The sequence below is a fragment of the Dermacentor andersoni genome, chromosome 7, assembly GCF_023375885.2.
Source record: "Dermacentor andersoni chromosome 7, qqDerAnde1_hic_scaffold, whole genome shotgun sequence".
NCBI classification, from domain to species: Eukaryota; Metazoa; Arthropoda; class Arachnida; order Ixodida; family Ixodidae; genus Dermacentor; species Dermacentor andersoni.
Genome location: NC_092820.1, coordinates 11639736 through 11651764, shown reverse-complemented (window position 1 = coordinate 11651764; position 12029 = coordinate 11639736). Strand labels below are relative to the sequence as shown.

Below are 12029 nucleotides of genomic sequence, written 5' to 3'. Positions count from 1 at the left end.
AATGCGCTGAAGTACTTCTTACGACAAAGCATTTTTGAAATTGACTATTTTAACCTCAAATGCATTTCTCAATAAAAAGTGGATCAGGGTCCCTTGAACTGTCACAATGCTATTAGGAAGTATAGTAGCCAACCAATTTTTTGGACCTGGAGGGGATCAACAAATAATTTGAATAAGAGAACAGTCCGAAAAATCCATGAGTTGCAAAACCGAACTTTATTCCAGCTAAACCGGACTGAAAAAGTCGCAGATGGTCCCTTGTTTTAAATTCCTGCTGCTTGTAACGATGTCTGCTTGCATCTGTGCAAGCATCATGTTCTCGTCATACACACTAGACAACAATCAACAGAACAACGTCTTGCGTTGCGGCTGGTCAGATGTGTCGCTGCGGGAGTCTGAGTCGTTTTGCGGTGATGCGGTCACCTGGTGCACAATCTTGTCGTCTGAAAGCTCTGCGCACAACTCTGTGTTGTTGTCAATCATCATGGCAAACTTGCGAAAAGTAACAGCAGCGGGAACATGGTAAGATCCATCCCACTGCTGCGCACGTCGGCAATCAGCTGCTCACCGGTGTCGATGCCTTCAGCAGTGCCGTTTGCCTCTCCGGTCACGGGCTCTTCAGAGTGGCAAAATCCACCATGCCTAAAACAATTTGCAATTATCGAAGGCTGAAGAGCCTTGCAGGCATCCGCTAGCATGCCATGTGCCGAGAACAGGTTAACAGGTTATGTCTTCCCATTGTAAAAGCACGTAAGTGTGTGGCCAAATAAACGGGCCTGGTAGGGCACCTTGAGGTCTTTAGTGACCCCTCGGTCCGTCAGCTGGAGCACACTCATTGTATTAAGTGGCAAGAATTCAAGATGAATAGCTTGCAGGTTGGGTCATTCCACGCCAAATCAACCAACATTTTTCCAACCATCACAGATATAGCTGCAAATATTTCTGCATGTTTGTTGGAGTTCTAAACTCATCCTCCACATTTATTCTTCCTTGCCAAAAATTTTGTAGAATTTTGGCGACAATTTGTTTTTCCTGCCAAGCTGAGCTAGACGGCATCAATCAACATTTTTTCTCAAAGACACGCTGTATGATCCACTCCTTCAAATTGCATTTATGGCAACCCAAAGATGCGATGTGACTGCAAAAATTGCCAATTTTCTAAATATTTGGATATTTCGATTGATTCTGGCCCTAGCAAAAGCGTGTAAAATTGCAAAGCTTGAGTTTTTTTCTCGGAACATAGAAAAACCTGGAAGTCACATATAACATATATACTCGTAGCCCAGTTAACATAGTACAGCTGAAAAATATTTAAAGTATCGAAGGTTTAGCAGTTCGCATGGAAAAAAATTGTAAAGTTCCATTTTTTGCAAAAGAACTCTATATTCAAGGTAAAAAAAAGTGCCTTGGTGGTAGGCCTAAAAATATATGCATTATATCATCAGATAGCCCTATGTGTCTACTATGCATGTAAGAAGTTATAAAAAGGTATTATTTTTTAAACGCAAGAAATGATTTTTTGAATTTTCGGGTCAGCACCGGCTTTGTTCCAACACGAGTCAAGCTAGGTAGAGCACCGATTCAGGTGCTCCGCGGCCCAGGCTTGCTGGCCTGGGATCCAGACGACAAAGCTAGCATCGTCTGCAACGCAGACGAAAGGGAGACGGTGTGATCATCTGCATTTCATTGCGAAGAGATGCACGCTTCAGTGCAATGCGGCTTGTGCTTGGTGTGTGCCAGGTAAACCGTTCTCCAATTGCACATGGAACTTGTATCAGGGCCTTCAACTTACTCATCCAGTAATCGGTGACAGTAGACTGATCCACGTCACCGCTCTCCGAATAAACTTTCTTAAAAGAGACTCTGTGCCTTTTCTTAAACCCACGGATCCACCCATCGGTGAACTTGGAGTCCTGAATGCCCGTTTTTAAAGAGAGCATCTCAGCTTTCTGCTTGAGCACGTTGCCCGAAACAGGGAGGTTCTTTGTTAGGACTCTTTTTAACCACAGCTGCAGGGTCTCTTCAAGCTTCGGATGTTGTCCTTTCTGGTAATTTCTTGTAGTTTTGCAGTGCGACTGGTCAATTGCAGACAAGAATCTATTCTCTGTTTTTCACATAATCAGGCAATGTCTGTTTGGAGATATCAAACTCCTTCGCGACGTCGACTTGGGTCCGTCCTTGCTCGATAAGCCTGATAATGGCGGCCTTCTTGTCCAGCATCATGGTCGAATATTTTCCTCGCTTCTTCGACGTATTCGATGGAGGCGGGTGAAGAGCTGGGGTCATGGCGTCAAAAACACGTCGGCATTGCGCTGAATAAACAATCGCAACACACTGAAATAGCAATGATATGTTGTGGGGCGGCTAGTGATGGCAAGCAATGACTTCAATTTTGCACTGTACTGGGTAAAGGCTGGCGGATCACTACTGGATGAAAACGTGCGTGATAACACCTACGACACCAAGGCAAAACTGATGATGGTGGTTATCGTGAGCGTCACCTGGCGTTCATAGGTTGGCCGTGCGTGAGAGGTTTCGGCTCTCAAAATCGCCTCCGCCACAGGCTACAGGCAGAAGCATGGCCTTTAAGATCGGCATTTCTTACAACAGGTATCGCCGCATGGATTTTGACGCCTCTTATACTTGCTAATCAAATTACTCTACCGATCGAGCCAATCCACATCTGATCCGAAGCTAGTCAGGCGGCTCAAGATTTAAAATGGCATACTCTGCGACTCATAGAGCTGGTCCGTCGCGGCAAATCGAACTTCTGGCTTTATGCTGCCCGAAAAATCAGTAGTGAAAATGCATTAGCTCTATGGGAACCCTAATGGTGCATTTATGAAGTGTGGAATATCCATCAAGTCCGAAAATCGGTCGGCTACTGTACTGCTATGTAAAGCCCACGGTTCTTTTGAGGAGCTCCTCTGATACAGCATGAAAGAATTTAATGCTGCCCGCACCCACACCTGGAACAAGGAAAGGTGCCTGTCCGTGCACCTGGAGAGCTATGGAAGCCGCACCACCTGGAGGCAGCGGCAGCTGTGACAGCAGGTCCTCGGTGCTCCATTGGATCAGGCTACGCTCAGACTCTGCAAGGACATTGTGAAACAATGCTGTTGTTCAGTTTAATGGCACATAAGCAATTAAGGCTACCATGCACCAAACACAAGCTTTAAATTCGTTACAAAATTGGGTCACCTCAGCGAGTCCTTGTCTGGGCAAGGGCATTGAGGGTCCCAACAAATTAGATAAAGAGCTTGGCCTTCTTCTCAGAGATGAGAAGGTGGATGAGGTGTACCACAATATGTAGCGAAGCACACAGTGAGTTTTACGAGAACACCTGCTTCCCTTAAAAATTTAAAAAAATAGGACATAACAAATGCATCTTCGCCTAAAGGCAAAGCTAGGTAAAATAGAGTGTGTTCATTGTAAAATGAAGTAACATAATTTCTCCTCAGTTTTCTGCCTGAAAATAAGATGTGGTATACTGTTAGTTCGTCTCCACATGTTTCACAATGGGTCTTGTCTTGCTTTGTAAGTATGAAGTTGTGTGTAAGTAGTGTGTGTGTCCTATACGAAGGCAGCATAGAATCCGTTCTTTGAAATGTTCCTGGTGTGTGCAAGGTTTCCATTCACCTAGCATGGGTTTAACAACTGTAGTTTGTTGTAAACTTCATTGTTCCAAGCAGAGTGCCATTTTCCCCTTAGTTTATGTGTTAACTTCAGGCAGTCTTTAAGACTCATATTTATTTTCTTAATTTCTCTGTGCCAGGCTTGCACCGCGCATACATCTGCTCTTTCATTGCCACTAATTCCGACGTGGCTCAAAACCCAGCATAACTTATTGTTCTGTCTTTGTGTGGTGGCTTTTATTATGTTTTGTATAATGTCCCCCAATAGCAGTGTGACTTCATTTATGGAGCGAAGAGTTGTAAGTACACTTAGGGAGTTTGTGCATATAATACTAGTATTTGACGGGTTCTCTTTTACTATTTTCTCTGCGGCTTTTCATGCCGCCCGGTACGACAGCGAAGTCCGTGTTCGCTTGAGCGAGCGCATTCACGTTGTCTGTCAAGTGCCTACGATAGGAGTCGACGACAAGGAGCGAGTTCTTTGTCAAAAGGGCTCCTGGACGCCGTCGCCACACAATCTTAACCAACTCTTCCAGCATCGCACTCGTCATCCACCCATTCTCATTTGCCCGCACAATGACATCTTTCGGGAAAGTTTCTCGAGCAGGCAGTGTCTTCCTTTTAAATACCATATAAGGAGGGAGTTTATGTCCATCAGCTGTGCAGCACAGCATCACAGTTGCGCGCTGCTTCTCGTAGCCAGCAGAGCACACCTTCATCTCCTTGGCACCCTTTTCATTCACGGTGTACACTACTGGCATATCAAAATGCACAGCCGTCTGGTAGGCGTTGCCGATTTGACCAAGGTTGTAGCCTGCCGCTTCTCTCTTTCGCAGCACGTAGCGCTGAAAAGCTATCAGCATTTCTTCGAAATCGCTTGGCAGCTTCTGGGTGATTGAAGTGCGACGTCCGAGGCTGAAGCCAAAGCATATCATAAATTTCTTAAGCCAGCCCCGGCTGGCTTTGAAATCCTTTGGCATTAGGCCTCGCTCCCTTGAAAGTTTCCTAGCTTTCGCTTGGAGCACTTCTGTTGTCACTGGAACGGCAGCTGCTCTCTGCGTCCGAACAAAGTCGGCCAAAACTGTCTCCTCTTTGCGGTGACTGCCTTTCTTTGGTCCGTTAAATGCCATCCTCATTGCGGCGCACGCAAAAAGCTGCTGTCATTGTCCCCTCCAACGACGGACGTTTTTCTCGTTGACACCGAAGTCCTGCCCGGCTTGAAGGTTCGACGATGCCTCTATGGCTATCACAACTTTTCGCTTGAAAGCGGCACTGTAGTGGCATCTCCTGCTTGGTGCCATTGTGATAACACCATGCCGCACACCGACAAGGCCGACACGACACAAGTCAACATGGCGACCTCGCTTGTGTACGGTTGGCTACTGGAACGGTTAGTAGCGGCTGCCATACTGACTTTTCTAGATGGCGCGAGCTATACACTGTATTTAGCAGTTTCAATGAAAAACTGGCGAATTTTTTAAAAGCTAGCCACAGGCTGCAAAAATTACCAACGAAGTATGGACTTCTGACCGAGACATTCAGGAAGATCGAGGCTATGTCAACAACTGAAATGACAGCACCTGTGTCTCCGATCATGCAGTACCAACCTAAGGAGCCACCAACCTTTCGAGGATCATTGGCTGAAGATCTGGAAAGCTGGCTGGAGACATACGAAAGGGTTGTGACGTTCAACAACTGGAACTCTGAGGACAAGTTGCGCTATATGTCCATTTTGTCAGAAGAACTGGGCAGAAGCTCTGCTAGAAGCCCAAGTGCAGCTCCCAAACGAGGACATTGCCGTCTACATGAAGAGATGACTTGTCTGTTCCATCATCCCGGCCATTATGAGAGAAAAAAAGCTGGTTTCCTCACATGGGGAGTAAAAAAAGCAAGAACTCTTCCCCAGATTGATTCGCAACCTGCCTAAGACCATCACAATATTCTCGACAGAAGCCATGGCCATCGAGAGGTGCTAGAGTTGCATAGTACGCAATATAACTCACACCTTAGAACAAAGTCCAAGCACTTGGTTCCGACAAGCTTTTTAAGAAACCATCAGGGCTGTCATGCATGAAGAACTGCGTAAAATGTTCCCTTCATTGCAGCATCAAGTGGCCTCAATCACCAAAATGAAGAAAGAAGAAATTCAGCGGTCATTGAAAGCTCCTGATGTGCAGCCGAAATCGCCACATCGCAATGACCTACGCCATGGTAACCCACCATCAGCTTCCTTTCCATCACAGCCCACTTGCCTGTCAGCCCGCGCAATGCCCCTAGGAAGACAGACGTGTCATTCATGCCACCGCCTATTCCGCTATCGTTGCAAGTTACATCTACCGCCCATGCCCATACCGGGAGATGGGACTTCGCCATCAACGTGCAATGTCCACAGTTTGATGAGTGACTATGTCACATCAGCAACTACATTGCCGCCCCTCAATGGAGACCCTCACAACCTTCTGGTTCGCAGTCGCCAGGCCTCCACATTTCGCCACAGTGCAACCATGCACCAACACAACCCAGGGCCAATTTTTCAGCCTTTATTAGGAAAACTGAAAGCAGCAACCAATGGAGGTGTGGTTGCTGTTTGTCAAAATGCCAAATATTTTCCACCACTGTGGCAGATGTTGCAAGAGACATCTCAAGAACACCAACAATAAAATTCTGCCATCCAAACAATGCTTCCTCAATCTATTCGATGTTATAACTTCAAATGTCCCTCACTTTCTCCTTGGCTATCAGCCTGAAAAGTTCTGCGAATCCTATCAGATCTCTTGAGTTAGACATTTTCATAGCTTGTCACTTTTTTTATTCAGTACTTTATTAATTGGGAGAGCTTACCTACTTGTTAATTCTGTGCATTACCTCCCTCTTCAATATCTGCTTCTGAGATCAGCTGCTTCTCAGAAGCCCTGCAAGCCCAAGCCGTGAAAACAATGTCAACGTCGCCACGAACCAGAAAGCTAACCGTAGGCTGCAGCAAGTGCCACCAGAGTACAGATTTTTACCAGAGAAGATCAAGAAGATCATGATCCAGTGGACAACCTAAGTGTCCCCTGCAGCGATCGTGCTTCAAAGGCCCAGGGAGGCACCAAACTTCCGCGGATCATCGTTCAAAGGCCTGGAAAGCTGGCTAGAAATGTACAAGAGGGTCACCCCATTCAATAACTGGAGCTTCAATGACAAGCTGCACCATGGTAATTTTTTTCTTGGAAGACACTGCCAGGACATGGTTTGAAATCCATGTCCTGGCTTGCTACCAGGAAATGGCCTGCATTAACAATGTAGGACCTGTTTCGCCTTAGGACAAACCACCACCGAGAAGGTCAGCGGGATTGCCTACAGCCTATTCAACCTAATTTCAGATCATTTCAGCAGATCGGGATGAACTTGCTGAGACTTTTCCTAATGTCAACATCTGGGAATAAGTGGATCATTGTGGCTACTGACTACCTCACCTACTACATCAAAACAAAAGCCCTGCCCAAAGGTAGCACAGCCAAAGTGGTGAAATTTGTCGTTGGGAACAGACTGCTACGACATGGTGCCCCAGAAGTCCTCATCACCTACAGATGAACATCTTTTAAAGCAGAGCTTACCCAAGCAATTCTGCAGTATAACCTATCACCCGCAGACGAGTGGTCTCATGGAATGTCTAACTAGACCCTCGCCAACATTTTGGTAATGTACATTGATGTTAACCACAAGACCTGGAATGTGGTCCTTCTGCACGTAACCTTCATTTACAGAACAGCAGTGCGAGAAACAATGCAAACTATGCCATTGAAGCTGGTTTTTGAAAGAAAGGAGGTGACAACGCTCAACCCAATGCTGCTACACGTCACCTACGAAGACCTCGACATTGCCTCTTACCTCCAGCCACGCCGAAGAAGCCCGACAGCTCACCTACCTGTGTATCAAGAACCAGCATACGACAGACAACTGACAGTACAACCTACGATGACGCTAGGTTCAATACCCGCCCGGTGACCATGTTTGAATTTGGATCCCAACATGCCAACGTGCACTGTGTGAAAAGCTACTGCATTGTTATTTGGGACCATACAAGATCCTCCGACATATAGGTGCACGGGACTATGAGGTTGTGCCGGACAGCATTACGTGATCATATCACCACTACGCATGACCTGAAGTCATCCACATGGTACGTTTTAAAAGGCCCTTCACCAAGTCTGGCCATTTTGAGCTGACAAGCGCAGCGCATGCAATGTGCTCTAGCGACCATGTCTGCTAAGTAATACATCCCTATGCACCGTGGAATGTTAAACTTCAAAACAAACTCTGTTTGCCCTTCTCCACGGGTGTGCCATGCTACCAGCCGGAGAATCGACGTCTATTGCACAAGTGTACCGACGTACATGGCAGTGCTGTGAAGCCACACACAGTGACACGAGTTCGAGAATTGATCAAGGCAACATCAGTTACTTGTTTACCCTGTTGCTTCAATAGACCAATTAAAGTTTAGAGGAAAAATAATACACACAAACCGATGTCTGCATGTTTTTGTTTTACTTCATACCATAGCAAAAGAGATGTACTTTCATTTCGTCTCCTTTTTCTCACATTTGTGTCCAAAAAAAACCATGTCATTTTCTACAGTGTTCCAGTGCTGCGATCATGCTCTTTCATCCTTTCGCATCTGCCTCAGTGCTCGTGATTGTGACACTGACTTAAACAGCTAATCAGCTGTTCTCGGGCAGAGCGTGCAAAATCATCTGCTGTGCCAAATGGGACAATACAATAGCTCGCGCGCGAGACCATCACCAGAAGTACGCCACTCAGCAAAAACGTGATAGAAAAAAAATAAGGCAGGGCCCATAGCGTATTTGTCACGTAATCCTCTGGCTTTGTTATAGGAGAATGCAGGGAAAGAATTTCACTTGCGGAGGCTAGCCCATGCCAAGTGGAGAGAGCGTCTATGTTGGTGGTGACGCTCGCCTCCTGAAAATGAAAGCATGGGTTTGTGGCATTCGAAGTATTTTTGAATGAATGAAAGTGCGGTTTTTAGTAGTGCAAGGGCCAGGCATGACCAAAGAGTGCCATGCCGGTGTTAGTGACTTCGCAGAGGAGTGATGGGTTCTATGAAGTTGATGTGACATGGCTGTAAAGGGGACTAAAAATAGTTGCTGTGAAGTGCGCAAAATCTATGTGTAATAAGATTATGGCGATGACTAATGATGTGTACTATGAGCCTTAAAGTACATTGTAAAAAATGATATGGTATATGTTATGTTGCTGCGTGGGTGATATCGCGAGGCACCATCGCTACAAGGCGTATTGGCAATAACCTTTTATTGCAATCACGAAACAAACACAGAACAGGGGAACTTGATAACAACTGGAATATATACACTCTTGGGGCCGGAAGGGGGCGCTCTTCAACACCAGGGTTGACTGACGAAGATACGTCATCTGCTGAACTCAGCGGCCAGAATCGGTACACAACATTCCTTCCCCCTTAGTTTGAACTCAACAGACATCCAATGCCAGCACAAAGTCCCGAAGATGTTGGGGTGTCTTCCGAGAACGCTGCGAACGGCGTGGGCCTGGTAATTCTATACTTTGTTCTGTTGGTGCTGGCTGAGGTGCTGCTATGTCGTCCGAAGGGAGCATGGCTGTTGGTTGCTCCTCGGGTGGTAGCATGGCTGTTGGCTGCTCCTCGGGTTCACTGGGATCTGGTGTCTTGCTGCTGCTCACTCCGCCAGGTGAAGGGCTTGATGCAGGCCGGACCTCAGGCTGTCCTCCTTCAGGTACGGTTTAGGCTAACCTCATGGGAATGCTGCTCCGACGACAAAGCTGGTCCATGTGCCTGTGACACACATGGCCGTGTGGAAGAGCAACCTTATAAGAGATCGGGCCAGTTGCTCTGGAAATCACAGCAGATACCCATGGTGGGCCCTGGCTGTAGTTACGTGCAAATACAGGGTCATTGGGCTAGAATGTGCGTGGTGTAGGCAGAACTTCTGCCAACCGGGAGGACTTGTCAGGGGCCCGCTCTGGGTGCAGCCGATCCAGCATGGTAGACAGTCGGCGGCCCATCAACAACTCGCACGGGGAGCGTCCCGTGACTGTGTGCAGAGGTACATGCTGCTGTAGAGTGAAGTCTGCCAGGCGCTGTGCTCAGCTTCCTCGAATTATCCGAGATAATGCCTCTTTGGTAGTCCGTACCATCCTTTCGGCCTGCCCATTCGCGGATGGATGGAATGGTGCAGATGTCGCTTGATAGATGAGGTTGGCATCCAGGAACCCTCAAAATTCTGTGAATGTGAATTGCGGGCCATTGTCTGAGACGAAGGTATCTGGCAGGCCATGAGTTGCGAACAATCTTCGTAAGGTAGTGATTACAGAACTCGATGTCACTGATGACATTGGTATGACCTCCAGCCATTTGGAATAAGAATCCACCACAATCAAGAAGGTCTGTCTTGAATGGACCAGCGAAATCAACGTGCAGCCGTGACCATGGAGTCCGGGTCGTCTCCCATGGGTGCACAGGTGCCCGAGGCATCTCGGGCCGTGTTTCCTGGCAAGGAAAGCACCTCCGGACCCATTCCTCAATGGCTGCATCCATGCTGGGCTACCATACATAATTGCGGGCAAGCACTTTCATTCTGACAATACCAGGATGTCCAACATTCAGAGCTTCAAGGACCCGGAAACGGAACTTCTATGGAATCACCACACAGTCACCCCACAGTAAGCATCCCTTGTGGGCGGACAGCTCATGTCGCCTGGACACGAATGGTGTGAACTCAGAACTCGGAGTGCACCTTGGCCACCCCCTCCCACACCCAGTTGAGAACACGAGAGAGAATAGCATCCTTGGCGGAGTACTTAGCCACATCGTCTGCATGGACTGGAGATTCTGGAAGTGCTTCCAGAAGCATGACGACCTCTGCTGGCGAAGGGTCATCCTGGCACTGGTCCGCTTGAGGCAGTCTCCTGAGACCACCTGCGAGGCCTAACTGTTTTCCTGGTCGGTGGTGGAGAGTATGCTGGTATCCATTCAGAAAAATGGACCAACGCAACATTCGCGGTGAAAGCATTTGTGGCGTTTGCCGGTCTGACGTGAAGAGCCCTAGGAGCGGCTTGTGGTCTGTATGGATCTGAAATGGGCGGCCGAATGCGTAGTCATGGAACTTCTTTACTCCGGCAACCACAGCGAGTGCCTCCTTATCAATCTGGGCTAAATTACACTCCGTAGAGGACAAGGTTCTTGAATAAAAAGTAATTGGTGCTTCCATGTCATTCGGCATTCTGTGACTCAACACTGCTCCTATTCCGTACGGGGACGCATCGCAGGCAAGGATTACCGGGTTCTTCTCGTCGAAGTGTGTCAGCACCTGGTTGGATACCAGTAGCTTCTTCACATTGTCGAACGCAGTTTGTTGTAGGTTTCCCCACAGCCAGGGGGCCTTGTCCAACAAACGGTGCAGGGGTTCAGCGACAGTGGCCTTGTGGGGAAGGAATGCATGATAGAAATTGAGAAGACCCCGGAAGGCCTGCAGCTCGGCTCTGTTCAACGGCCGCAGTGCATTAAGGATGGCTTGCGTCTTGGCCAGTGTGGGGTGGATTCCCTCAGCATAGACTTGGAAACCCAAAAATTCCACTTGAGTCACTCCTAGCTGGCATTTCTCCTTTTTGACCTTAAGCCCTGCATATTGGAACCGCTTAAGGACCTTTCGGAGGCGACTAAGTAATTCCTGGTGCGATGCACCTGAAATGAGGACATCATCAAAATATGGAATGACGCCTGGTAGTCCGCGCAGTAGCTTCTCCATTAAATTCTGGAAGATGCCAGGTGCGACGCTGACACCGAATTGTAATCGTCGAACGCGGAAAGCACCCCGATGTGTCACAATGGTCTGCGCCTCTGCAGATTCATCAGTCACTAGGAGCTGTTGGTAGGCCTGTGCTAAATCTAGCTTCGCAAAGACAGTTCCACCAGAGAGGGATGCCAGCAGGTGGTTGACAGCTGGTACCGGATACGAGTGCTGCTGCAAGGCCTTGTTGATGGTGCACTTGTAGTCTGCACAGATGCCGACGTCCACATTTGCCTTTAGTGGTGTAACAATAGGGGTTTCCCAACGAGCGTGGTCAACAGGCTCTAGGATTCCTTGTTGTATCAGTTTGTCCAGTCCGGCGTCGAGTTTTGGTCGCAGTGCGAAAGGAACCCTTCATGCTTTCAGGTGGATAGGCACAACCTAAGGGTTAAGTGCAAACTCAACGGGCGGTCCCTTGTAGCAGCCCAGCGTCCCGTCGAACACAGAGGCAAAGTCCCGGAATATGTTATCAAGCGAGGATGGTTGCTGATCGATGCGTTGCACTCCCGTGATATTGATACCGAGTGCCGGAAACCAATCCAGCCCGAGA

The 12029-nt window shown here is 47.8% G+C and overlaps 1 protein-coding gene across 2 annotated transcripts in view; it reads right to left on the bottom strand.

The window, feature by feature from the left end:
* The window catches only part of brun (trafficking protein particle complex subunit brun), a 642817-nt gene that overhangs the window by 248467 nt on the left and 382321 nt on the right, over positions 1-12029 (bottom strand). For both annotated transcript variants that reach the window (XM_072289153.1, XM_072289154.1), the window contains exon 16: positions 2970-3092. In XM_072289153.1, the coding sequence (XP_072145254.1) occupies positions 2970-3092 (123 nt within the window). The remainder of the gene's footprint in view (positions 1-2969; positions 3093-12029) is intronic.